Here is a 24,964-nt window from a genome sequence, read left to right on the forward strand (position 1 = left end):
GACCAGGAAATGAGGGGTGATGACCCCAGCTCTCCCAATGGATCAGCTCGGCAGGCCCAGAGAGAGAGAGAGAGATAAATAAGGCCTTTATATACAGAGAAGCATGATACAGCGGGGGCGGGTGGGCTGGGAGCAGCAGCAGTGAGCTGGGCAGGGTGGCCGGGCCAGCAGGGCCCTGTCAGTGGGAGAAGATGCCCCGGAAGCGGGCCTTGTCTTCCTCGTCCTTCTGCCGGATTCTTGCCTCGAGGGCCCGCAGCTCGCGGCTCACGACGGGCGCCAGGGCGGGGTCCAGCTCCAGCACCTTGGCAAAGTCAGCCTGGGCCTCCTGGGCATTCCACACTGCCGCGTGCGCCTTGCCCCGCTTGAAGTAGGCCTTGACGTTGTCTGCAGGGGGTGCCAGTGGGCAGCAGGCACACAAGGGCATGAAGGGGGGACCAGCCAGCTCCCTGGCTTGACTTCTGGCACCAGGGGCCCATCATGGGACGGAGCCCATGAGGATGCCAACCCCACCCCGAACCCCCATTCATAGCTCACTGGCACAACAGGGCCCATGGCCCTGCCTGGGTGGACGATATTTGGTTGGGTTCCCACGGGACTTCAGAATGGGGGTGATATTAAAGGCTCAGTTTCGTGCCCCGGTGCCCAGTGGTTACGGAAGAGGCTGCTCTACTGACCGCCCGCTGGCCCACCCTGGCAGCCCAGTGCCCGGTGCTCACCGTCATACTTATTGAGGATGGAGGAGCAGTGGTCCAGCACTTCGTAATACTCCTGGGCCGCCAGCTTGCACTGACAGTAGTTGAGCAGCAGTGGTGTGATTTGCTGATCCAGCTGGATCCAGTCAGGGGACCCAGGCTGTTCCTGGGGGCATGGGGGGAGGGAGAGGGCAAACGATGCTGAAACCTGGGCCCCCTGGCCCCACCTCACCCCCTCCACCCACCCACTGCAGCCTCCAGGCGGCACCTTCATCTGAAGGTTCTTGAGGCAGGCGATGGCGTCGTAGTACTTGGCGGCAGCCTCCTTCACGCGGCCCTCGCGGTACAACCGGTTGCCCTCCTGGTGTATGACCGGCACTGCCTTTGCCTTCTCCTCATCCGTCATCGCCCATGGGTCCTGCTGGTACGTGCCAGGGTTCTCCACCTGCCGGGGTGTAGGCCAAGTCAGGGCCCAGGGCCAGCCTCTGGGCTGGCCGGGCCTGGGACGTTGGATACCGGAAACAGAATCACTTGTTCATTCACTGATCATTCAACAAACGTTTATGTAGCATCTCCTACGTGCCCAGCACTGTGCGGGGTTCTAGAAATAGAGCAGTGAACAAGATGGTGAAAATCTCTGCCCTTGCAGAGACCAGAAGGAGGGGGAGGGCACTGCCAGGGGTTCCACAAAGGTGTCCTTGTACCTGCCCCACCCCAAGCCCAACCAACAGTCAGTGAGCCCACCAACTCTGGGCAGGCAGGTGGGACCAGCAGCCGCTCGGAAGCTGGGCAGTGGGAGTTTGGCGAGGTGCCTGGGGCTTGGTGGCCCCTCACCTTAAGCATCTCGATGTCGAAGACGAGAGGCTGGGGGTTCTGCTGCAGGGCGTCCAGATCGGCGTGGCCCAGGGAATTGTGCTCGTGCATCTGGGCGATGCCGCAGCAGTGCCGCTGGCCCTCCAGGGGGTCTTTGCCAGCTGCAATGTTGCGTAGACTCTTGGCCACCAACGGATACAGGACCACATGCTGCCGGAGGGTGAGTGGGCACCAATGGGCTGGCTGGTCACCGGCCCAAGAGGCCCAGCCCCCTGCCCCATCACCATCTGAGAAAGGACACTGAGGCCCAGAGAGGGGCAGGAACTGGTTCAGGAGAAACACAGGAGGGCATTTCCCTCGGGACTCCTCCAGCCTCCCAGCCCTCCAGCCCGGTGCGGGCCTCAGCTCCTGCCACACTTTCTGGCCACCAAACCAAGCCAAGCACCTACCCCCGCCAACCTCCACACAAACACACACTCCCGCTGTCAACCGGTCTCCCCTGTCCTTACAAGCCCAGTGGAATTCTTACCTCTTCCTCCTCCTCCCAGGCTTGCAGCCCACAAGCTGGGCTCCCTCCACATTCTGTTCCCAGCGTCTCTTCTGTCCTGCCCCATCTCCACCCCTTTCAGGGCCTATCTCCAAAGTGGGTTTAGGGCAGCAACCTCAAAACCCTCAGGGGAGACCCTCAGGCATAGAGGACCTAGCTTTTCTTTTTTTTTTTTTTTTTGGCCACTAGGCTTGTGGGATTTTAGTTCCCCGACCAGGGATTGAACCCGGGGCCACGGCAGTGAAAGTGCTGAGTCCTAACCTCTGGAGCGCCAGGGAATTCCTGGGGACCTAGCTTTTGACCTTTTACTAGGAACATCTGCTGGGATGGGGGGGAGCCAGACCACCCTCCCCTCAGTCTAACCAGCTCCTCTCACTGACCCTGCACAGGGCAGACTGCTTGGCTAACATTCATCCAGCCAGCAGATATGTTCTGAGTCTTGGCTCTGGGCTGGCCCACTATGTGCATTTTGAAGGTAAACAGGCCCAATCCCTGCCCTGAAGTAGCTTACATGCAGACAGAGGACCAGATCCTGGCCATGCAGAGCATGAGGGGCTGGAGAACCTAGAGAAGGGGTTCAAGTCAACCACCAGTAGTCAGGGAAGGCTTCCTGGGGGTGGTGACCCAGGAATTCAGTTTGCAGTGGGAGGGAGGATCTTGGCCAAGAAAGGGATGGAAACACAGGGAGGTGAGTGGGAGGGAGACCCTGCAGGGCCATGTGAGCATCTATGGCTTACACTTTAGCTCGACAGTGACCAGGAGCCAGAGGGGTTTGAAGCAAGGAGTTGTGTGGGTCATTGCATTTGAGAGCCAGTCCCTGGCTGCAGTCCGGCTAAGGGAGAGGAAAAAGTGGAATAGGGGCCAGGATGCCAGTGTCCTGGTGGTGTGGTGCCCTGGAGGGAGTCGGTGGTGGCCTAGCCATTGGGCGCGGCCAGACAGATGCAGGCAGGCACGGGGCATCGGGTACCTTGACGTCGCAGCAGAACTGGGCAATCTCGCCCTCCCGCATGGTGCACACAATGGTCTCCCACACGGGCAGCTTGAACTTCTTGCCGATGATGAGCTCCATGGGCTTGCCGCGCACCCGGCTGTCGTCCAGCACGGTGCCCTCCTCGTCACTGCACAGAGTCCGGTAGTGGAACGTGGCCTGCGGGCCGCAAATGGGATCAGACAAGGGCACAGCCTTCCCCCATCCCCCAAGAACAAGCCCAGCTCGCAGCCTGCAGATGGCACAAGGGACAGGGCTCTCCCAGGGGTCACCGCCCAACCTTACACCTGGCTTTACCGCACCACCCAGGTGAGGATGCTGTCACCGAGAGGGAAGGGGTCCAAATCACATGGCTAGTGGGTGGACGGGCTGGGACAGGAGCCCAAGCAGCCTGGCACTAATCATTCTTTCAACAAATATTTACTGAGCACCTACTACATGCCTGAGCTCTGTGCTAGGCCCAGCAGTGAACAAAACAGACAAAAGTCCCTGCCCCCGTGGAGCTCACATGGAACTTCTAGAGGAAAGAGATGGGCCTCAAAATGTGCTGTGTGAGGTCGAGCTAAGTGCTATGGATCAGAAAACAAAATGCAGCAGGGTAAGGCAGGGTGAGTTTAGGTGGCAGGAGTCTCTGCGAGGACAACGTTTAAGCAGAGATCTGAGGAAGTTCCCTGGCGGTCCAGTAGTTAGGACTCAGTGCTTTCACTGCCGGGACCCGGGTTCAATCCCTGGTCGGGAAACTAAGATCCCACAAGCTGTGCTATGTGGCCAAAAAAAAAAACCCAGAGATCTGAAGGGAGAAGCAAGCCAGGCAGATGCTGGGGTAGGAAGGGGTGTGAACTCTAGGTCAAGAGAATAGCAGGTGCAAAAGCTTTGCAGAGGGACAGCGTGTGGTGTGCTCACAAAACGGGAAGCCAGTGTAGCAGAAGCAGAGTGAACAAGGGCGAGGAGTTGTGCATCACAGGGTCACCAGGTCAGCAAGGATGGACCCCACAGCGCCTGCAGGCAGTGGCGAGGAGTTTGTTTTTTCACTCTGAGTTGGGAGCCACTGGGTGGCTCCAAGCAGAGGAGGGACATGATCTGACGTGGGTTCTGCTGCTGCTGGGAGAACAGGCTGGAGCGGGGGGAGGACAGAAGCAGGAAGGTGGTTATTGCAATAACGCAGGAGAGAGACGATGGCGGCCTGGACCAGGGTGGTAGTGGCAGAAGTGGTGAGAAGTGGTCAGATCCCCGGTGTATTCTGAGGATCTTCTGTGGGAAGTGAGAGAACAGGAGGAGCCACGGAGACTGGGGGGGTTTGGGCCTGAGCAACCAAAAGTCTGGAGGTGCCCTTAACTTAGATGGGAAGGCTTGGGGGGAGCAGGTGAAGTTTGAGGTGCCAACCAGACATCCAGGTGGAGATGGTGAGTAGGGAACCGGATATCAACTTTAAAGGAGAGGGAAGGCTAGAGATAGACATTTGGGAGTGGCCCAGGCATGGAGAGTTTTTTAAAAGAGATGAGCCTGGGCTTCTCTGGTGGCGCAGTGGTTGAGAATCTGCCTGCCAATGCAGGGGACACGGGTTCGAGCCCTGGTCTGGGAAGATCCCACATGCCGCGGAGCAACTAGGCCCGTGAGCCACAACTACTGAGCCTGCGCGTCTGGAGCCTGTGCTCCGCAACAAGAGAGGCCGCGACAGTGAGAGGCCCGCGCACCGCGATGAAGAGTGGCCCGCGCTCGCCGCAACTAGAGAAAGCCCTCGCACAGAAACGAAGACCCAACGCAGCCAATAAATAAATAAATAAAAGTCATTTGTGAGACAAATATTTTAAATTAAAAAAAAAAAAAAAAAGAGATGAGCCTGGATGAGATCATCTCAGGGCGAGTGAAGAGAGAAGAGGTCTAAAGACTGAACCCTCCACAGGATATGGTTAGAGGAACCCACACTCTTTACCACCACCCCTAGCCACTCCTCTGAGCTCTGTTTCCACATCAGTAAGATGGGGTCAACAATAGTACCCATCCCTCTTGTGAGAATGAAAGAAAATAAATTTGTGAAGCTTAGCACGGTGCTCATGTGAGCCCTCAATCAATGCCGGTGATTGGTTTTTTAATCTACCTGTACCTGTTCCTTCAGGGTCATTGTTCACAGATCTTCACTATTTTTACAGTGTTCTCTCCAGCTGGTGTCTGTTCCATCCAGGATCTCCCTTGCCAGGACCTTCTTCAAGGCCACCAACCCCCCAGCCCATGGGGGAATCCACCCACATCCACGTCCCTTCTCTCATCTGGGAAAGGATCCCTCTTGGTATCACTGATCACTAGGGCTATGCAGCTCTGCCTCAAAGCACTCACACTGAGCGACGCTAGGATCTTTACCTGCTGGATCTCAGCACAGTAGCTCTTACTTTTGGTGGCCCCAGTATGTTTGAAATGTTAAACTGTTGTAGTCATCAACAAGGTATGTCACTTCAGTTATTTTGGGGGCCAGGATCTTTACTCATTCGCTCAAGATGCGTGTCCTATGTGACTGCTCTGCTGGGCACGGGGGCTGCCCCCAGGAGGCTCCTTGCTCTACAGGCAAGTGGCAACAGGGAAAGGCCCTCCAGGAGGAGGGAACTGCATGAGCAGAAGCAGGTAAGCCTGGAGATGTACATTGTTTGGGGGAAGGGGCCGGAGAGGCTGGAGGTGGGGGCCTGGATGTGCAAAGGAGGAAGATAGGAGGCTCTTTATTTCCCAGCCCTTATCTGTCCCGAGCAATGCCACGAAGAGCACTCGGAAAGCTGCCAAAAGGATTCTGGTCTGGCAGACCCAACCTCTTAGGGTGGTGCATCCCAGGGCCTCAACAGGTTCTGGGCCTGTTTGTTCTCTCGGTTGGTGCATCCCAGGGCCCCAATTTTCCCATCTAAGAAATGGGAGCTGGTCTGTGTTTTCAGAAGGCCCTTCCGTCTATAGATTTTGAACCTTGCAAACCAGGGACCCCTCCCAGAGCCCAGGTTTCCGGTTAGGGTCTTCTCCAGCGCTGGGTCTGTGCAAGCAATAGGGTCAACCCTCCCACCTCCCGCAACCTGTTTATAATGACTGACGGCCTCCCCAACCAACTTGGCCACACGGCCAAGCCAGGGGGCGGGGCAGACGCATCCGAATTCACCCTCTACTTAAATCCAGACCAATCAGCGTCGAGCTCGGCATGTGAGAGGTAGGGTCACCGACCACTGCTATCTGGGCATGCGCAATCTCTCGCCTACGGCCTCCTCCCGCCTCGCATGCGCACCGCGCCACGGACGGTTAAGGGAAGGGGATAAACACGAACCTTGGCTCCATCCTGAAAGTCAGGGAGCTCTCCTCGGCCCTCCTTTATCACACGCTTTTGGATCCCGTCCTCCCGGAGTCTTGCGATGATATCCGCCATCCTCCTTCCCCGCTGCTCTCTTTCGGCAACTTCCGGACTCGCTCGGCAGCTTCCGGACCTGCTTCGTCAACTTCGGCAACTTCCGAGCTGGCGCCATTTTGGCTAAGGGCAGACGTCGTAAAGGGCCTGAACGTGGAAACGGACAGTGATTGGTTCTCTGCGCTGCGGCTGAGCGCGCGGGTCTGACCAGGGGCGGGGCCTGAGACTGTCTAGGGGAGGTGAGAGAGGCGGGGCCAGAGTCGGCCGGGCGGGGCGGGGGTGTCCCTAGCAATTGTGTCATTGAACTGATATAGACTGGGCCCTCCCAAGAGGCCGTGTGCCACTCTATTTTAAGTTGTAGGAGCAGTATAACAGCGTTACAGAACTAGGATGGAGCGGGGGCTGGGCGTCCGTCGGTAACGCCACCCCCTAAAACTACTATTTTTGTGTATTCCTTTCTGGGTTTTTTTCTTTTAGCATACCTAGCACCATAGTCGTGACTTTTGCATCCTGGATTTTAATCTTTAAATATAAATAAATAAATAAGTAAAACTAGGAGTAAGAAAGAGAGGATGGAGGGTTTCCTTGTTTCTGTGGGAACCGTAAACTCCCCAAGAGACTGAGAGTCCCTTGTGGGGTCCTGGCTGGGTGTGTCACCATGGAATCCTCCGCGGTGTCTGGCACATAGTAGTTGCCCAGTGAGTATTAGGAAATATAGGAATGATAGAAGTGAGGCACTTCGGGGGTAGTACAACATTTCTCTCCGCCTCTGGAAACCAGCTGTGAAGAATAGCTGTAAGAGTTTTCTGCTCCCACTTTCGAGGTTTAGGTAACTGAATAAAGGGAATGTCTTGGGACCTGTGCACTGTCTTCATTCCATCCTCATAACTGCGAAGAATTATTGTCTGTCCCCTTTGTCCCACGTGCTAAGGGCTTCAGATATTTATGCTAGTTCATTTCCCCCCCAAAAGTCCCCTGAGAGAGGTGGAACCTCTGGGGTGAAAGGGAAACATGCTTTGTTTGTTTTCAGCTTTTTTTTTTTTTTTTTTACCCACACAGGAAGTTTTTCAGGCAACTTCTGCCAAATTCTGAAGCAACAAGTAGTCTGTATCTTATACAGATTGCTCCAGAAAATGGAAAAAGAGGGAAAGCCAACCAACATATTTTATGAGGCTATTTTAATCTTGATTCTGAACCAGATAGTTATACCATAAGGCAAGAAAAATATACACCCATTTTACTAATAAATATAGGTATGAAAAATCCTAAATGAATGTTCAGCTAATTAAATCCACTAGTATATATAAAAGTACCTCAATATGCTAAATGAATGTCATTCACAAAAAGACAAATACTACATGATTCCATTTATATGAGGTACCTGGAGTAGTCAGATTTATAGAGACAAAGTTGAATGATAGGTGAGTGGGGAGAGGGAGGGAAATGAAGAGTTGTTGTTTAATGGGTGTAGAATTTTAGTTTTGCAAGATGAAAAAGTCCTGGAGATTGGTTGTACAACAATGTGAATATAGTTTGGTTTTGTTTTTTTTTGGGGGGGTGGGGTTTACCACGTGGCTTGTAGGATCTCCGTTCCCCAACCAGGGACTGAACCCAGGCCACGGCAGTGAAAGCCCGGAATCCTAACCACTAGGCCACCAGGGAATTCCCGTAAATATAGTTAATACTATATTATGCACTGTGAACTATGCACTTAAAAATGTTTAAGATAGTAAATTTTACATGTTATGTGTATTTAAGCACAATTAAAATTTTTAATTTTTTTCTCAAAAAAAAAAAAGCATCAAGATCAAGTAGGGCTCATTCCAAGAATTATGAATGGTTTAACATTAGAAACATCCATTACTGGACTTCCCTGGTGGTCCAGTGGTTAAGACTCCGGACTTCCAATGCAGGGGGCGTGGATTTGATCCCTGGTCCAGGAACTAATATCCCACATGCCACACCACACGGCCAAAAAAAAAAAGAAAGAAAGAAATATCCATTACTGTAATTCATCACATCAGTGAATTAAAGGAGAAAACTCATATGATTATCTCAAAATATGCAGAAAAAGCATTTGATGAAGTTTGCTTTGAGGACTATTTATGATAAAAACTCACAGTTAGGAAAAAGAGGAACTTTCTCAGGATGACACAAGCCATATGCAATTAAGTATGATGGAATAAGTATTCACATTCCCTTCAACATCAGGAACAAAGTAAGGAATGCTCTCTATAAATGATGCTGTTTAGCAAAGTATTAGAAGTCTTGGCCAAAGCAATAAACCAAGAAAAAGAAATGTGAGTGATTATATCTATATAGAAAATCCAATAGAACCTACAGACAATTTTAATAAATTAGAGAGTCAGCAGTGTTACAGGGATATAAAATAAGCTACCCCAAGTTAATAACACTCTTAATGCTAACAATAACCCACCCCAAAATATAGAAAATAAGTTTCCATTCACAACAGCAATAAAAATCAGAAAGTATTTAGGAAATAAGAACACAGCCCAGGACTTCCCTGGTGGCACAGTGGTTAAGAATCCGCCTGCCAATGCAGGGGACACAGGTTTGAGCCCTGGTCTGGGAAGATCCCACATGCTGCGGAGCAACTAAGCCCGCGCACCACAACTACTGAGCCCACACGCCACAACTACTGAAGTCCGCGCACCTAGAGCCCATGCTCTGCAACAAGAGAAGCCACCGCAATAAGAGGCACACACACCACAACAAAGAGCAGCCCCCGTGCACCACAACTACAGAAAACCTGCGCACAACAACAAAGACACAATGCAGCCGAAAATAAATAAATTAATTAACTAAATAAATTTTAAAAGTTCCCAGTCTCAACAATCCTGGGCATATTTAAAAAACAAAACAAAACAAAAAAACATTGATCTAGTACTTACATGTGCCAGGCACTGTGTTATGCTCCTTACTGTGTACTAACTCATTTAATCCTAAATTAATGTTATGAGGGAAGCATTGTTATCACCTCCATCTGACAACTGAGGAAACTGAGGCACACAGAGGTTATGTAACTTGCTCAAAGCAAGGCCAGGACCAGGGTGAAGTGAGTCATGCAAGATAGAATCCTGCTTTTATTTAAAATTTTGATATTTTGTTCACCATGGATTTTGATTTGATTTGATTTTTTTTAATTTAAATTTTAAAAATAATGCATTAAAATATTATTGATCTTGCTTAAATCGTTTTTGACCCACCTCCTAGAGAAATGGAAATAAAAACAAAAATAAACAAATGGGACCTAATGAAGCTTAAAAGCTTTTGCACAGCAAAGGAAACCATTAAAAAGACAACGCTCAGAATGGGAGAAAATATTTGCAAATGAAACAACTGACAAAGGATTAATCTCCAAAATATACAGGCAGCTCATGCAGCTCAATATCAAAAAAACAAACAACCCAATCCAAAAATGGGCAGAAGATCTAAATAGACATTTCTCCAAAGAAGATATACAGATTCAACAAACACATGAAAGGATGCTCAACATCACTAATCATTAGAGAAATGCAAATCAAAACTACAATGAGGTATCACCTCACACCGGTCAGAATGGCTATCATCAAAAAATCTACAAACAATAAATGCTGGAGAGGGTGTGGAGAAAAGGGAACCCTCTTGCACTGTTGGTGGGAATGTAAATTGATACAGCCACTATGGAGAACAGTATGGAGGTTCCTTAAAAAACTAAAAGTAGAACTACCATACGACCCAGCAATCCCACTACTGGGCATATACCCTGAGAAAACCATAATTCAAAAAGCATCATGTGGGGCTTCCCTGGTGGAGCAGTGGTTAAGAATCCGCCTGCCAATGCAGGGGACACAGGTTCGAGCCCTGGTCCGGGAAGATCCCACATGCCGCGGAGCAACTAAGCCCGTGCGCCACAACTACCGAGCCTGCGCTCTAGAGTCCGTGTGCCGCAACTACTGAGCCCGCGTGCCGCAACTACTGAGCCCACGTGCCACGACTACTGAAGCCCGCGCACCTAGAGCCCGTGCTCCGCAACAAGAGAAGCCACCACAATGAGAAACCCGCGCACCACAATGAAGAGTAGCCCCCACTCGCCACAACTAGAGAAAGCCCGCATGCAGCGACGAAGACCCAATGCGCCAACAATAAATAAATAAATTAATTAATTAATTAAAAAAAAAAAAAGCATCATGTACCACAATGTTCATTGCAGCTCTTTTTTACAATAGCCAGGACATGGAAGCAACCTAAGTGTCCATCGACAGATGAATGGATAAAGAAGATGTGGCACATATATATAATGGAATATTACTCAGCCATAAAAAGAAACAAAATTGAGTTATTTGTAGTGAGGTGGATTGACCTAGAGACTGTCATACAGAGTGAAGTAAGTCAGAAAGAGAAAAACAAATACCGTATGCTAACACATACATATGGAATCTTAAAAAAAAAACCCAAAAAATGGTCCTGAAGAACCTAGGGGCAGGACAGGAATAAAGACGCAGATGTAGAGAATGGACTTGAGGACACAGGGAGGGGGAAGGGTAAGCTGGGACGAAGTGAGAGAGTAGCATTTACATACATACACTACCAAATGTAAAATAGATAGCTAGTGGGAAGCAGCCACATAGCACAGGGAGATCAGCTCGGTGCTTTGTGTCCACCTAGAGGGTTGGGATAGGGAGAGTGGGAGGCAGATGCAAGAGGGAGGAGATATGGGGATATATGTTTATGTATAGCTGATTCACTTTGTTATACAGCAGAAACTAACACACCACTGTAAAGCAATTATACTCCAATAAAGATGTTAAGAAAATTTTTTTGAGCTCATAATTTTCACTGGATATTAAAGTTTATGCCATACAAAAAATATATATATATATTATTGATCTTGCTTACTGAGTTTTTTGGTGTCCCCTTAAATTTTTCACCCCAGGGGAGTGCCTCAATCCCCTCAGTCTAGTCCTGGCCCTCCAAGATCCCAAAGCTAGTGAGAAGACTGGAATTCCAGTGCAGGAAGTTTGGCTCCAGTCAGTGAACTATCTTGTTGCAACAATTTCCTAGACAGTAAAACTATCAGGCCCCTGGAATACAATGTTGGAGACTATTTTTGTAATCTCAGGGTGAGGAAATACTGCAAACAAGACTCAAAGAAGAAGACTTCCCTGGTGGCTCAGTGGTTAAGAATCCACCTGCCAATGCAGGGGACACGGATTCGAGCCCTGGCCTTGAAAGATCCCACATGCCGCGGAGCGACTAAGCTGGTGCACCTCAACTACTGGAGCCTGCGTGCCCGCGGCACTGCAACGATGAGTAGCCCCTGCTCGCCGCAGCTAGAGAAATCCTGCGCACAGCAACGAAGACCCAACACAGCCAAAAATTTTTTTAAAAAAGACTCAAAGAGCACACACCTGGTAGACTATATAAAAATGAGGATTGTTCTTGAACTAAGGGCACCTTAGACAAATAAGGAGACAAAGACAAACAGGGAGGAGATATATGCAACAACAAAACCCAGCAGCAGGAAAAAGGTTAGAAACCCAATAGAAAAAAAATGGACAAAGGATAGGAACACACAATTCGCAGAAGAGGAACCACCGTGAACTGACAAGTGTATGAAGAGCTGTTCAAATTCTCCCATCGTCAGAGACCCCAGATGAAAACAAGGCACAACTTTAGATTCATCAGCCATTACAAGGCCAGAATACCGAGTGCCTAGGGAAAACTGGAACCTGCGTGGTGGGTGTACAAATTTGTACAGCCACTCAAGAGACCATCCACGGTACTTTGTGAAGTCAAGTGTGCATGTACCCTATGGCCTGGGAGTCCTACTTCAAGGGGGATTTTCTCACACTTCATAAGGGGACGGTGTGAAGATGTTCATAACAGCGACTTATGTGATAGGGGCATTGAGGCCAAGCTAAGTGTGTATCACTGAGGGGCGTGGTGGAGAATAAAAGGGCTGGACACTTAACACGGTATGCCACATGTAGCCTGTAGAAGCAAAAATGAGATGCAGGTTGGAAGAGACAAAGGACACTAGAAGGAAAACCAGCAAAATCCAAATAGAATCTGGTTTAGTTAATAATAATGTGCCAATGTTAATTTCTTAGTTTTAACAAACGTATCATGATTATAAAAAATGTGCATAGTAGAGGAAACTGGGCAAAGGATATATGAGAATTCTCCGTACTATCTTTGAATGTTTTCTGTAAATCTAAAATTATGCCAAAATAGTTTATTTTATTATTTTTTAAATAAATTTATTTATTTATTTATATTTTATTTTTGGCTGCGTTAGGTCTTTGTTAGTGCGCGCAGACCTTCTCTTGCGGTGAGCGGGGGCTACTCTTCATTGCGGTGTGCAGGTTTCTCATTGCGGTGGCTTCTCTTGTTGCGGAGCATGGGCTCTAGGCGCACGGGCTTCAGTAGTTGTGGCATGCAGGCTCAGTAGTTGTGGCTCGTGGGCTTAGTTGCTCCGCGGCATGTGGGATCTTCCCAGGCCAGGGATCGAACCTGTGTTCCCTGCATTGGCAGGTGGATTCTTAACCACTGCATCACCAGGGAAGTCCAAAATAAAGTTTATTAGATGTAAAAACCAAACAAACAAAAAAAAAAACGGGGCTTCTCTGCTGGCGCAGTGGTTGAGAATCTGCCTGCCAATGCAGGGGACACGGGTTTGAGCCCTGGTCTGGGAAGATCCCACATGCCACGGAGCAGCTAAGCCCGTGAGCCACAATTACTGAGCTTGCGCATCTGGAGCCTGTGCTCCGCAACAAGAGAGGCCGCGATAGTGAGAGGCCCGCGCACCGTGATGAAGAGTGGTCCCCGCTTGCCACAACTAGAGAAAGCCCTCGCACAGAAACGAAGACCCAACACAGCCATAAATAAATTAATTAATTAATTTTAAAAATTATTTAAAAAAAAAAAACGAGACGCGGGTGGCAAACAGTGTTGAGTGTAAAAATGTAAAAATGTAAATAGAATGAGTTTTATACATGATACCATGTTTGTAAATTGCAAACACATCCACATACGAGCCAATGCCATGTGGAGTAGGGGGCCAGACAGAATTCAAGGCAGCTGAGCACACTGATGTGGGATCTGATGAAAGGGAGGAGGAAAATGGTGAAGAGAAGGAGGGAAAATAAATTAACGTTACTCAAGAGGGGCCTTGTTCATAGTGATGATGTGTCATAAACTGAGAAGCAGGACTGACTCAGCTCTGTACACGAGGTCATAAAATGGAGTGGGTTGGGTGAGTGGAGGAGGAGGAGCACCCCTAGAGCTAGGTGGACCCGAGTTCAAATCCCAGTTCTCACTTGAAAGCATTTGGGGTTTGGGCAAAGCACTCATTCATGTGGTCCACAGATACTTACTGAGGATCTACTTAGTGCCAGACACTGTTCTGGGCACAGTGGACACAGTGGTGAATGAGACAGTGTAAAATAAGGTAATTTCAGGTAAGCGCTGTGTGATGTGAAACTGACTTTAGATTGCATAGTCAGGGACGGCTTCTCTGAGAGGTGACACTGGAGCAGGGACACCGATGATGAAAAGATCCCCCTGTGAAAGAGCAAGGTTAAATGCTTTCCAGGCATAGAAAAAAGCACGCACGTGCAAAGACCCTGAGATGGGAACGAGCTTGGCCTGTGTGGCTGAGTGAGATGAAAGAGGGGCAGAGAGGGACTTGATGCGATTGGAAGAGGTAGGCAGGGACCAGAGCTTTGTGGGCCTTAGTCAAGAGTTCACATATTATTCTAACCACAGTGGAAAACCAAGGGATGGTTTTATGCAGAGGAGTGACTTGACAGCATACTTTAATAAAAAAAAAAAAAAAAAAAAGTTTTATTTAAGACTAACACACAGAGGAAAAGGATCAGATGTTTTAAAAGACCACTTTGCCTGCTGCGTGGAGACAGAATTGGAGGAGAATGCAAGCCACATAAGCTCTCTGAGCCTTTTTCCACATTTGCACGGTGGCGACAATCCCCCTCCCGTGCAGGGCCGTGGTGAGTAAGGGTGGGGAAACGGTCCCCAGGAGTCTCCTCAGCACTCGAGGAGCGGGCTGGGATGCAGACGGCTCCAACTCGGGCCTGAAAGGTTGGCGACTGGCAGCCCCTCCAAGCCCCTTGTACAGACCCAGGGATTGCTTCCGAGAGGCACCCGCTGTCGCTCGCCGAGGCGGCCGCTGGGCGGCGCGGCGAGCCCAGCTCGGTCCGGACGAGAGAAGGCGCGGTCACTAGTCTGCTCGGCGCTCGGCAGCTCTGGCCTGCTGAAGGCGGGGGGGGGGGGGGGGGGGCGGGGGCGGGGACGTTATGTAAGGGCGGGGCCTCGGCCAGGGTGCCAGACCATCGAGCAACCTAGACGACGGCACGGGGCGGGGCTTGCGCGCGGGGGTGGGATCGGCGGGCGCGGATGGCGACGGTGCGGGGCGTCTGAGCGGGCCGGGGCCATGAGTGCCGCCCGGCCCCAGTTCAGCATCGATGACGCTTTCGAGCTGTCCCTGGAGGACGCGGGCCCTGGACCCGAGTCCAGCGGGGTCGCCCGCTTCGGGCCGCTGCACTTCGAGCGCCGGGCCCGGTTCGAGGTGGCCGACGAGGACAAGCAGTCCCGGCTGCGCTACCAGGTGAACCGCCCGGCCCACCTCACCCCCCGCCTGGGTCTGGGCAGACCCCAGGCCGGACCCTGGAGAACCCCAACTCGGGAGAATCTGACTAGAGGCCTCAGCCGGAGCGGGAGGCCGCCCCCGGAGGTGGCCACTGAGCCAAATCACTGCCCAGACCCTCTCAGCTCGGATTTCGGTCCCCAGCCACTACTGGAGAGCCCAGAGCCCAGACCTGGCAGCTCGTCCCTCACCCCCAGCTGGAGATCCCAACCTGGAGTCCCCACTGATCCTGGGTACTGACCCTCCCTCCCCTTAGCACGCAGGGACGGGGAACTCTTCTGTACCTGAACCAAACTTTGTCCATATTCAGAAGGAGTCCCCTGAGCCCCAGGCCAGATAATCCAACGGGAACCAGCACCCCCTCTTCTGTTCTACGTTCCCACCCCATCCTTCCCTCCAGAGCTGGAGGTCCCCGCTCACATGATGAGTCCTTGCCCATGCCTTGGCTCCCACTAAACTGGAAATCCCCCTTTCCAGAAGACCTCCACCAACTCTGGAATCCTTTTCTTGGAAACCTGAACTAGATTCCTATGCGCCAAACCTGGAAACCATTGGCCTGCCCTTCCCTGGCACCGCAAATCCAGGGCCTCCACACTGGGCCCCTTAAATACCATCCTGACAACTCTACCCTGATTCCCAAGCTTGGGAGATCTCCTGGCCCTGGGAGCCCTCAACCAGCCCCTGCTGGCTCCTCCCTGCCAAAGCCCCCAGCACCCACCTCCTACCTGGGTTTCAGTTTCTGTGAATCATCAAACCCGTTCTACGGGGAGGGCGGAGGGCAGAGGGAGCAGCTGTCAAGCGGCCAGTCAAACAGCTGTGTGTCCAGGCAAACAGCGGTGTGGGCTCGCTTTCTTCCTCTGCACCAGAGGGGAGGGAGGAAGGGCTTGAGCCCAGTCACCCTTCTGAGGCCTGTGTTCTGGAATAGAACCTGGAGAACGATGAGGATGGAGCCCAGGCCTCTCCGGAGCCGGATGGGGGAGCCAGCACCAGGTCAGGGCCAGGTGGGGACCCACCCCATACTCCTAGCCCCATGCTTCTGTCTCCTGTCCCCTGGCCCCTGCTCAGTCCTCCACCTCACCTCACTCAGCTCTCTCACATCGTGTCCTACAAGAGACTCCTACACGGGGTCCCCTGTCCTGCACCCTACCCCAGTGCCAGCCTCACCCACCCACCCCACCAGGCTCTTTATCTTGCAGAAACCCCCAGCCCTTGAATTCCTCTTCACCCCATCCCTTCTCAGTGCCCCCTATCCTGCAGGGAACACCCAGTTCCAGTCTCTGCACCATCCCCCAGGACGTCATCATGACTCCTGTCCCAAAGGGTCCCCTTGCTCACCTCCCCTTGCCCCCTCACCGGGCCCATTTGTCCTGCAGGGATTCTGGCCGAACATCCATCCGCAGCTCCCAGTGGTCCTTTAGCAACATCAGCACCAGCACTCAGCGCTCCTACAATGCCTGCTGCAGGTGAGACCCTGCCCCGCTCCTGCCACCTGGGGCCCCTGCCCCAGTACAGGCAGCCCTGACTATTTCCCCTTGGCTCTCTGGGCGGGGGATGGTGACGGGAGGGGGTGGGCCTCCTGTCACCTCTTTCACACCCCTCCTGCTCTGCTGCCATCCAGCTGGACTCAACACCCTTTGATCCAGAAGAACCACAGGGTAGTGCTGGCCTCCTTCCTGCTCCTCCTGCTGGGGCTGGGTGAGTGCCCCCGAGGGCCCCCTGCATACCCTGCCTACCCCCATGAGGGGGGTCCACCCTCCTTTCGTTCAGGCTCTGCATCGCACCCCCCTTGGCACACTGAGCCTCCCAGCATCCTGAGGAGGCAGCTGGCTGCCGTGACCCCACCCCCATTTTACAGGTTAGAAAGCTGAGGCCTTGGGAGGGGCAGGTCCAGCCTCCTGGTCACACAGCCAAGAAATCACACATAGTTGAAAATGGAACCTGGTCCCGTGCTCCAAACTTTTCCTTTTTTTTTTTTTTTTTTTTTTCAGCCTGTTTAATCCATCAGGGAACAGAGAGTAACAGCTACTATTTATTCTCTGTCTACTTCGAGCCAGGTGCAGGGCAGGCTTATTTTCCTTCCATACAGAGGTCACACAGCAAGTGAGAGGTAGGGCCACAACCCAGAACCTGTATGTAGGGGCAGTGCTCAGGGATATGCCCAGCCCAGTGGCCAGGACTGCGGAGTGCCCTGCCAGCCCAATCCACAGGGCACCTGTCACTTCCCCTCGTCTGGAGTCTGAGAGCTGACAAGGACCTCTTTCCCACCCCCAAGATACTCAAGATAGGGAAACTGAGGCCCAGAGCAGGCGGAAACCACAGCCAGCTGTTTTCTGACTTCCACGCTCCTCATTCTGTGGGGCTGAGGAGTCAGGGTCTCCAAAAGGGATCTAGGGTTGGGATCAAGGGGAGCCCCTAGGGAGGGCCCAACTGTGGTGCCTGCCTGCCCTCCTCCAGGAGGGTCAGAGTCCCCTAGCTGGAAAGCTGAGCAGCACCCTTGCTTCAGCTCTGGGTGTCTGTGTGCAGGGGAGGGAGCTGCGGCTTCCCCAGCACCTGCGAGTTGCACTGGCCGCCTGCCTTATCTCATTTCATCCTCAGCACCTGACAGGGCAAGCATTATTACTATCCCAGTTCAAAAGTAAGGACACAGACTCTGCAGAAGAGCCACAGCTGGGAAGTAGATGAGCTGGGATTTAAACCCACATCAGTGACGTTGCCAGGCCTGTGGGCCACCATAGCCCATAAAGGCCTTTGGCAGGAATTAGAAAAAGATGCCTCCTCTGAGTGGGCAGAGCCCACAGCCCTAAGCCAGGGTACAGGGAGTGAGTTTCAGCCCCCACTGTACCCTTTTTGAAGTGCTCTGTGCAGGGCACAAACCACACAACAGTCCATGGTGGCCCTTCAAGCCTCTGTGCTGTACGGCCCCCCATCTACCCCCACCATCCCATCCTCTAACTGGGGACCCAGAACTCTCTCTGCGTCTGAAAAAGTGATCCAGCTATGACCACCCCAGCTTCCCCAGTGCCCACTGTCCTTAGCCAAAGTCCACATCCCTCCCCAGGGCCTACAGATCCTGCCAAACTCCTCAAGCCTGGACTCTTGCCTCTCCTGTCTCGCCAAAAACTGGAAGTTCCTAGAAAGCTCCGAGTTCCCTCCAGTCTCTGGGCCTTTGCCAGGCTGTTCCCTCCATCTGGAATACTCCTTTCCCTTTCTGCCTGTGCCATGCCCATAGCAAAGCCTCCGGAGTCAGATCACCTCCACCTTCTAAATGCAGTCCTGGGCAAGTTACTTCCCCTCTCTGTATCTCAGTTTCTTCCTCTGCTGTGAAATGGGGATGGTAATACCTGTCTCAGTCAAGGTGACAATTAAATAAGGCACTGCATGTAACACACTTAGCCCAGTGCCTGGCAGCAGCTGGTAGGTGGTCACTAAAAGGTAACTGCTACTGCTGCTGCCGTCCCTGCTCAGCTTAGATGCTACTGCCTCCAAGAAGCCCTCCCTGATCCCCCAGGCTCCCGAGCTGTCTGATCACCAGGGTTGTAGCTTGGAGGTTCTTGTTGCTTGCTGCACTAGGGAAGAGCCATGGGGGCAGGGACAGACATTTCCCAGGGCCTGCCAGGTGCCCTGCTCTGAAAACACAGAGCCTGGTGAACTTCCCCTGGCGGTTCTCTGCCCAGGGGACCTTCAGCTTAGGTGGGGGACACCATTCCTCAGGCCTAAGCCATGCTGGGGGTTGCGGGCGGAGGTCCCCACCCTGCCACCAGCTCCTGCCCCTGCTCCTGCCCTCACCCTCGTGGCTCCACCTGTGTGCAGTGCTGATCCTGACCGGCGTGGGACTGGAGGTGGCCCCCTCGCCAGGTGAGCGCCCCCCTCCTACCTGCGCAGGCAGCGGTCACGCCCCTCTTGTGCCCGGAGGTCCCCGGCAAGCCCTTCCACCTCCCCCAGCGCTCAGCACCCTCCCGGCAGGAAACGGCCCCTTTTACCTCGGAGAGTGAGACTTGCCCAGGCAGTGACCCCGCAGTCCCGCCCGGGATCCTCCCTGCCCTGACCCGGCCCCTCCTCCCCTCTCGTAGGTGTCTCCAGCGCCATCTTCTTCGTGCCCGGCTTCCTGTTGCTGGTCCCGGGAGGTGCGAGTGGGCGCCGGGCGGGGCGGGGGCGGGCCCTGGGCGGGGCCCCGGCGCTGACAGACCCCGCCCTGCAGTCTACCACGTGATCTTCATCTACTGCGCGGTCAAGGGCCACCGGGGCTTCCAGTTCTTCTACCTGCCCTACTTCGAGAAGTGAGCAGGCGGCGGCGGACGGCGGGATCCATCGTCGGCGCCGAGAGGCCCCGCGCGGCCTCCTCGCGTCCCTAGGGGGCGCTCCTGGGGCCCGCGCCCCGCTTCGGTACCCTCATCTCAAGGGAAAAGCCCCTGCGGGACCCTCGAGGCCCCAGTCCCCTCAGGAGTTTGCTCCGGAAGTTTGGGGCAGTGGGCCTCGGGCCACTACCTGGGAAAGTCGCCCCTTCCCTGCTCCGTGCCTTAACTTATTCTTGGGGGACTGCTGGGTTGGTGGTGTTTTGTGCTAATAAAAGGGGTGCTTAATTCCAGCCCACAATTGCTTTTTACTTCCCACTTGCCCTGACCAGCCCATCAGTCTGGCCACAGCCCCCTTCCGAAAAGGCTGAGGAAAGGACCGACCCTGGGGCTGAAGGGCTCTAGGACTGTCCATCTCCCCATGGTACACATGGCAGTCCTGATGCTCCACGACTTGCCCAAGGTCACACAGCATGTCAGGGGCAGAGCTGGGCCTGGGGCTCTTCTACCCTGCAAGCCTGGAGAAGACTCCCAGCCCTTGACAGAGTCAGTCCTGCCCCTGTCTCCACTCAGAGAGGCAGCATTGGTGCCTCCCCTGGCGGCCCTGGCCAAGGGCACTCAGATGACACAGGCCTGGGGCCTGGAGGCTGGTATCCTGGTTCCAGCCTGGCTCTGGGGCCCTGGGCTGCCACAGCCGGCTCCGAATGTGGGCCACCAGGACAAAGCAGCCCAGCCTCCTCCACCCACTGCCCTACTTCCCAGGCCCAGAGGTTGGGAGAAGTAGGGGTCAAAGGACATAGGAAGCAGGGCATGTATAACAGAAAACCTCAGTGATCAAAGACTCTTAGAACCACAGAACATTGGAAACAGACCACTACAGAATTTTGGAAGGTCCAAGCATCTCAGGATCTCAACAACCAGGAAACAGAATCTTTGAGAACCCTGAAATCTGAGGTCATAATAGCTACCATGTATCAGATTCTTAGAAGGCGCCGCGTCATGTGCCAGGCACTTGACACAGGTTCTTTCTGGTCACCCTCCTTAGAAACTGAGGCCCAGAGAGACTGGCTTGGCCGAGGGCAGAGTGAGGAACACAACCCAGGGCTTCTGTGACTCAGAGTGGGGTGGGGCTCAGCAAGCTGGCCTGGTCCCCAGCTGACCAACTGAGGGGCTGGCCGAATGAATGTGGGCCTCGGAGACCCTGTTCATGTACTTCGTGTTTACAGTCTGCCGCCCCCAGTGAAACGCGAGTGCCATTAAGGTATTTGGCCTCCACTGTATCTGCAGCGGCCAGGACAGTGCCTTTAGATTTCTGTGATTTTGTTGAAAGAATGAGCACCCAGACCCCTGCTCTCGCTCCTGATCTCCTGGCCCACGCAGACTTCCCACCCTCAGCCACCAATCAAGGCACTTTTGGGGGTACCAGTTAGATGCAGGAACTCCTAAATGAGTGATTCTCAAATTAGCTGGGGGTAAAGGACCAGTTTTCATTTCTAATGCAACATGGACCAATACTTTTGTAAGGTAAAATGAAAACTAAAAAAGTGAAATAAAAGAACAAAGATACAGAATATAAGCCCACAGTTTGTATTATCAGATTAATCAGACATAAAATTACATTTCAATAGATAAAATCAGAACAAACATGGAAAAAAGAAAAATTATGAACACTATTCATTGAAAGTGGGCAAATTAGCAATTAACATAGAGTTGCTACTACACTCATAACTTTCTGTCACTTCACAATCTTAGCCAAACAGCAAGTGATCCCAGAAGTGGTGATTCTCCATATTATAAGACTATCTCAGGGGTCAGCAAGCTATACCCCACAGGCCCAATATAGCCACCAAGCTAAGAATGGTTTTCACATTTTAGTAATGGTTGGGATAAAAGTCAAAGGATAATAAGCTTCTGTGACACAAAAAAAGTTTATAGAATTCAAATTTTGATGTCAGTAAGTCAAGTTTAATGAATTATTATTTATCGAATTTCCAACACAGCCACACTCTGTATTGACTTTGGCTGCTCAGCCATACAAACTACTACAGCAGAGCAACAGAAACCATATGGTCCCCAAAGCCTAAAATCTTTACTATCTGGTCCTTCAGAGAAAAAGTTTGCCAACCCTTGGTCCATATGAACATGTGGACAGAACACTGAATCGCAACGTTTAAAGTTTTAATGTGACCAATGTGCTTGATTTTTGCTGGTTAATTTATGTAATCCAAGTTGGATTGACAGCAACGCCATCCTCAGGAAATGATGAATACCCAAATTCTAAATATGATTTATTTTTAGTTGGAAAAGGCATTAATAGTTGCGCACAGATTAAGAACATTAGATTTCCTTAGTGAATTGTGACTCAATTTATCCCTGATGCTCTTTGCCCCATAGCCCAATTTGTCTGATATGCCTGTAGTTATACTAGCTTTCTTTTGGTTAATTCTCTCCTAGTTAGTCTTTTTTTTCCAAGCCATCACTTTCAGCCCTTCAGTTGTCATTATGCTTTGAATGTGTTCTTTTTTTTTTTTTTTAATTTATATTTTATTTTTAGCTGCGTTTTGCTGCACGCGGGCTTCCTCTAGTTGCGGCGAGCGGGGGCTACTCTTCGTTGCGGTGCGCGGGCTTCTCATTGCGGTGGCTTCTCTTGTTGCGGAGCATAGGCTCTAGGTACGCGGGCTTCAGCAGTTGTGGCTCGCGGGCTCAGTAGTTGTGGCCCGTGGGCTCTAGACCGCAGGCTCAGTAGTTGTGGCACACAGGCTTAGTTGCTCCGTGGCATGTGAGATCTTCCTGGACCAGGGCTCGAACCTGTGTCCCCTGCATTGGCAGGCGGATTCTTAACCACTACGCCACCAGGGAAGTCCTGAATGTGTCTCTTATATGTGCACTTAGCTGTGGGGAAGAGCCTGGTATCTGCCTTTTTTTAAATATACATAGATTATTTATTTATTTATTTATTGGCTGCGTTGGGTCTTCGTTGCTGTGCGCGGGCTTTTCTCTAGTTGCAGTGAGCGGGGGCTGCTCTTCATTGCAGTGCGCAGGCTTCTCATTGCGGTGGCTTCTCTTGTTGCGAAGCACAGGCTCTATGCAGGCAGGCTTCAGTAGTTGTGGCACGTGGGCTCAGTAGTTGTGGCTCACGGGCTCTAGAGTGCAGGCTCAGTAGTTGTGGCGCACGGGCTTAGCTGCTCCGCGGCATGTGAGATCTTCCCGGACCAGGGCTCAAACCCGTGTCCCCTGCGTTGGCAGGCGGATTCTTAAACACTGCGCCACCAGGGAAGTCCTGGTATCTGCCTTTTGAAATCTGCTCTCTGCGCTTGTAGTAAAAGAACCTCTAGTTTCTAGCTGGGCACAAGGTCACCCAAAATAAAGACTGCATTTCCCAGCATCCTTTGCAACTATGCGTACCAGGTGGGGAGCCCTGCCTAATGGGGTATAAGTGGTTCATGCTCTTTGCCCCCTTTCTTCTTTTTTCCTGCCTCCAGCCTGCCAGCTGGGAAACAAACAAACATGGCTACACCCTCGGAATGGCAGAGCAGCCAGCAGAAGGAGCCTGAGTCCCTGAAGACCATACAGCTGGATTTCACCTAAGACTCTTCCTGTGGGGGAAATAAACTTCCATCCAGTTTAAAGCATTGTTATTTGGGGTCTCCATCACTTACAGGGAGCCCAATCTAATACTGATATTTTCTTCTGGGACTGAAACTCTGACTTTTAACCAAAAAACTTAATCTGCCTATATTTATTGTAATTTTTAAAATAAATTTATTATTTTTGGCTGCATTGGGTCTTCATTGCTGCGCTGGAGCTTTTCTCTAGTTGTGGTGAGCAGGGGCTACTCTTCGTTGTGGTGCACAGGCTTCTCATTACAGTGGCTTCTCTTGTTGCGGAGCACGGGCTCTAGGCATGCGGGCTTCAGTGGTTGCAGCACACAGCCTCAGTAGTTGTGGCTCGCAGGCTCTAGAGCACAGGCTCAGTAGTTATGGCTCATGGGCTTAGTTGCTCCGTGGTATGTGGGAGCTTCCCAGACCAGGCCTCAAACCTGTGTCCCCTGCATTGGCAGGTGGATTCTTAACCACTGAGCCACCAGGGAAGCACTGTTTTGTTTTGTTTTAAGGATTATTTCTACCTTGTGTTTTAATGTTTTCTGTAGACTTTGTTTTTCTTTGCTTTTTTTCCTCTTTCCCAGCCTTCTGCTAGCTTAATCAGGAATTCTTCACTTTCTCCCTTTTCCTCCTCTGTTGATTTGACTATCGAGAATGGAACATTCTATCTCTATTTCTGTTATATTAATGGTTACTCTTACATGATTAACAAAATCTAAAGTTAATCAATGAATCTGTCCTCCTCTAGGAAAAACAAGCATGTCTAGAGTATCCCTTCCCATCTTCCATTTTATTTTTGTCTATTATTTTTTTTAGTCCCTCCTGGTTTTTAAAATCCCCCAAATTATTTTTTTATGGTTAATGCTTCTTTAGATCTACCAATATGTTTACTGATTTCTCTCCTATTATTTAGTACATACTCTGCCTTCAATTTCCTTCCCACTGAAGCCATACCTTCAACAAGAGTTTGTGGGTGGGAAACACTTTCAGCCTTTGTTTACTGAAAAAAGTTTATATTTCATCTTCATTCTTGAATAAGATGAGCTAAGTACAGGCTTCTCAGTTGGCATTATTTTTCCTCTGCACGTTGAACAATTTATTCCATTTTCCTCTTGCATCTGTTGTTGTCAATGAAAAAAGTCTTTGGAGAGTCTAATTGCTAATCCTTGGTAAGTAATCTGATTTCTCTCTCGAGCTGTTTACAAGATTTTCCTTTTGTATTCTGCAGTTTCACTGGCATGCATCTAGGTATACATTTACTTTTTTAAAAAATTAATTTATTTATTTATTTATTTTTGGCTGCATTGGTTTTTGTTGCTGCGCTCGGGCTTTCTCTAGCTGCGGTGAGCGGGGGCTGCTCTTCGTTGCGGTGCGCGGGCTTCTCATTGCAGTGACTTCTCTTGTTGCGAAGCACGGGCTCTAGGCACGCAGGCTTCAGTAGTTGTGGCGCACGGGCTTAGCTGCTCTGTGGCGTGTGGGATCTTCCTGGACCAGGGATCGAACCCATGTCCCCCGCATCGGCAGGCGGATTCTTAACCACTGCACCACCAGGGAAGTCCCTATACGTTTACTTTTATATATCCTTCTCTGGCTCCAATGTGCTCCTTCAATCTGGACTCTTGCCTTTGTGGAATTCTTTTTATTTATTTATTTATTTATTTTGGGCTGTGTTGGGTCTTTGTTGCTGCACGCGGGCTTTCTCTAGTTGCGGAGAGTGGGGGCTATTCTTTGTTGTGGTTCGCGGGCTTCTCATCATGGTGGCTTCTCTTGTTGCGGGCACGGGCTCTAGGCGTGGGGGCTTCAGTAGTTGCGGCACGCAGGCTCAGTAGTTGCGGCATGCAGGCTCTAGAGCGCAGGCTCAGTAGTTGTGGTGCACGGGCTTAGTTGCTCCACAGCATGTGGGATCTTCCCGGACCAGGGATCGAACCCGTGTCCCCTACATTGGCAGGCAGATTCTTAACCACTGTGCCACCAGGGAAGTCCCTCTTTGTG

General features: G+C 51.4%; 2 protein-coding genes across 25 annotated transcripts; one reads left to right on the forward strand and one right to left on the reverse strand.

Moving 5' to 3' along the window:
- Nucleotides 1-69: 69 nt before the first annotated feature.
- AIP (AHR interacting HSP90 co-chaperone) lies at nt 70-6,533 on the reverse strand. 3 transcript variants are annotated; one of them, XM_082342787.1, is made up of 6 exons: nt 6,333-6,533; nt 3,020-3,199; nt 1,527-1,805; nt 961-1,137; nt 717-858; nt 70-384 (listed from the first exon to the last, which is right to left on the reverse strand). In XM_082342787.1, the coding sequence occupies exons 1-6, from the start codon at nt 6,429-6,431 to the stop codon at nt 179-181; spliced, it is 1,083 nt and encodes a 360-aa protein (XP_082198913.1). In that variant the 5' UTR covers nt 6,432-6,533; the 3' UTR covers nt 70-178. The 3 variants fall into 3 exon arrangements, with proteins under 3 accessions (XP_082198913.1, XP_082198914.1, XP_082198915.1); XM_082342788.1 differs by having other exon boundaries at nt 1,527-1,715; nt 6,333-6,522; XM_082342789.1 differs by having other exon boundaries at nt 175-384; nt 725-858; nt 1,527-1,715; nt 6,333-6,526.
- Nucleotides 6,534-14,765: 8,232 nt separating this feature from the next.
- Nucleotides 14,766-23,104, forward strand: TMEM134 (transmembrane protein 134). Of its 22 annotated transcripts, none has more exons than XM_082342796.1 (7): nt 14,766-15,039; nt 15,223-15,311; nt 16,004-16,068; nt 16,452-16,541; nt 17,067-17,185; nt 18,889-18,933; nt 19,149-19,202. In XM_082342796.1, exons 1-5 carry the CDS (start codon nt 14,866-14,868, stop codon nt 17,180-17,182), a joined length of 534 nt encoding a protein of 177 aa, XP_082198922.1. In that variant the 5' UTR covers nt 14,766-14,865; the 3' UTR covers nt 17,183-17,185; nt 18,889-18,933; nt 19,149-19,202. The 22 variants fall into 22 exon arrangements, 20 of the variants coding, with proteins under 20 accessions (XP_082198922.1, XP_082198921.1, XP_082198933.1 ...); XR_014231670.1 differs by lacking the exon at nt 17,067-17,185 and adding an exon at nt 19,277-19,327 and having other exon boundaries at nt 14,768-15,039; nt 18,821-18,933; XM_082342807.1 differs by lacking the exon at nt 17,067-17,185 and adding an exon at nt 19,277-19,663 and having other exon boundaries at nt 14,771-15,039.
- The last annotated feature ends 1,860 nt before the right edge of the window (nt 23,105-24,964 follow it).

This window comes from Balaenoptera borealis, assembly GCF_965194805.1.
Source record: "Balaenoptera borealis genome assembly, chromosome: 11".
In the NCBI taxonomy this organism is placed as follows: Eukaryota; Metazoa; Chordata; class Mammalia; order Artiodactyla; family Balaenopteridae; genus Balaenoptera; species Balaenoptera borealis.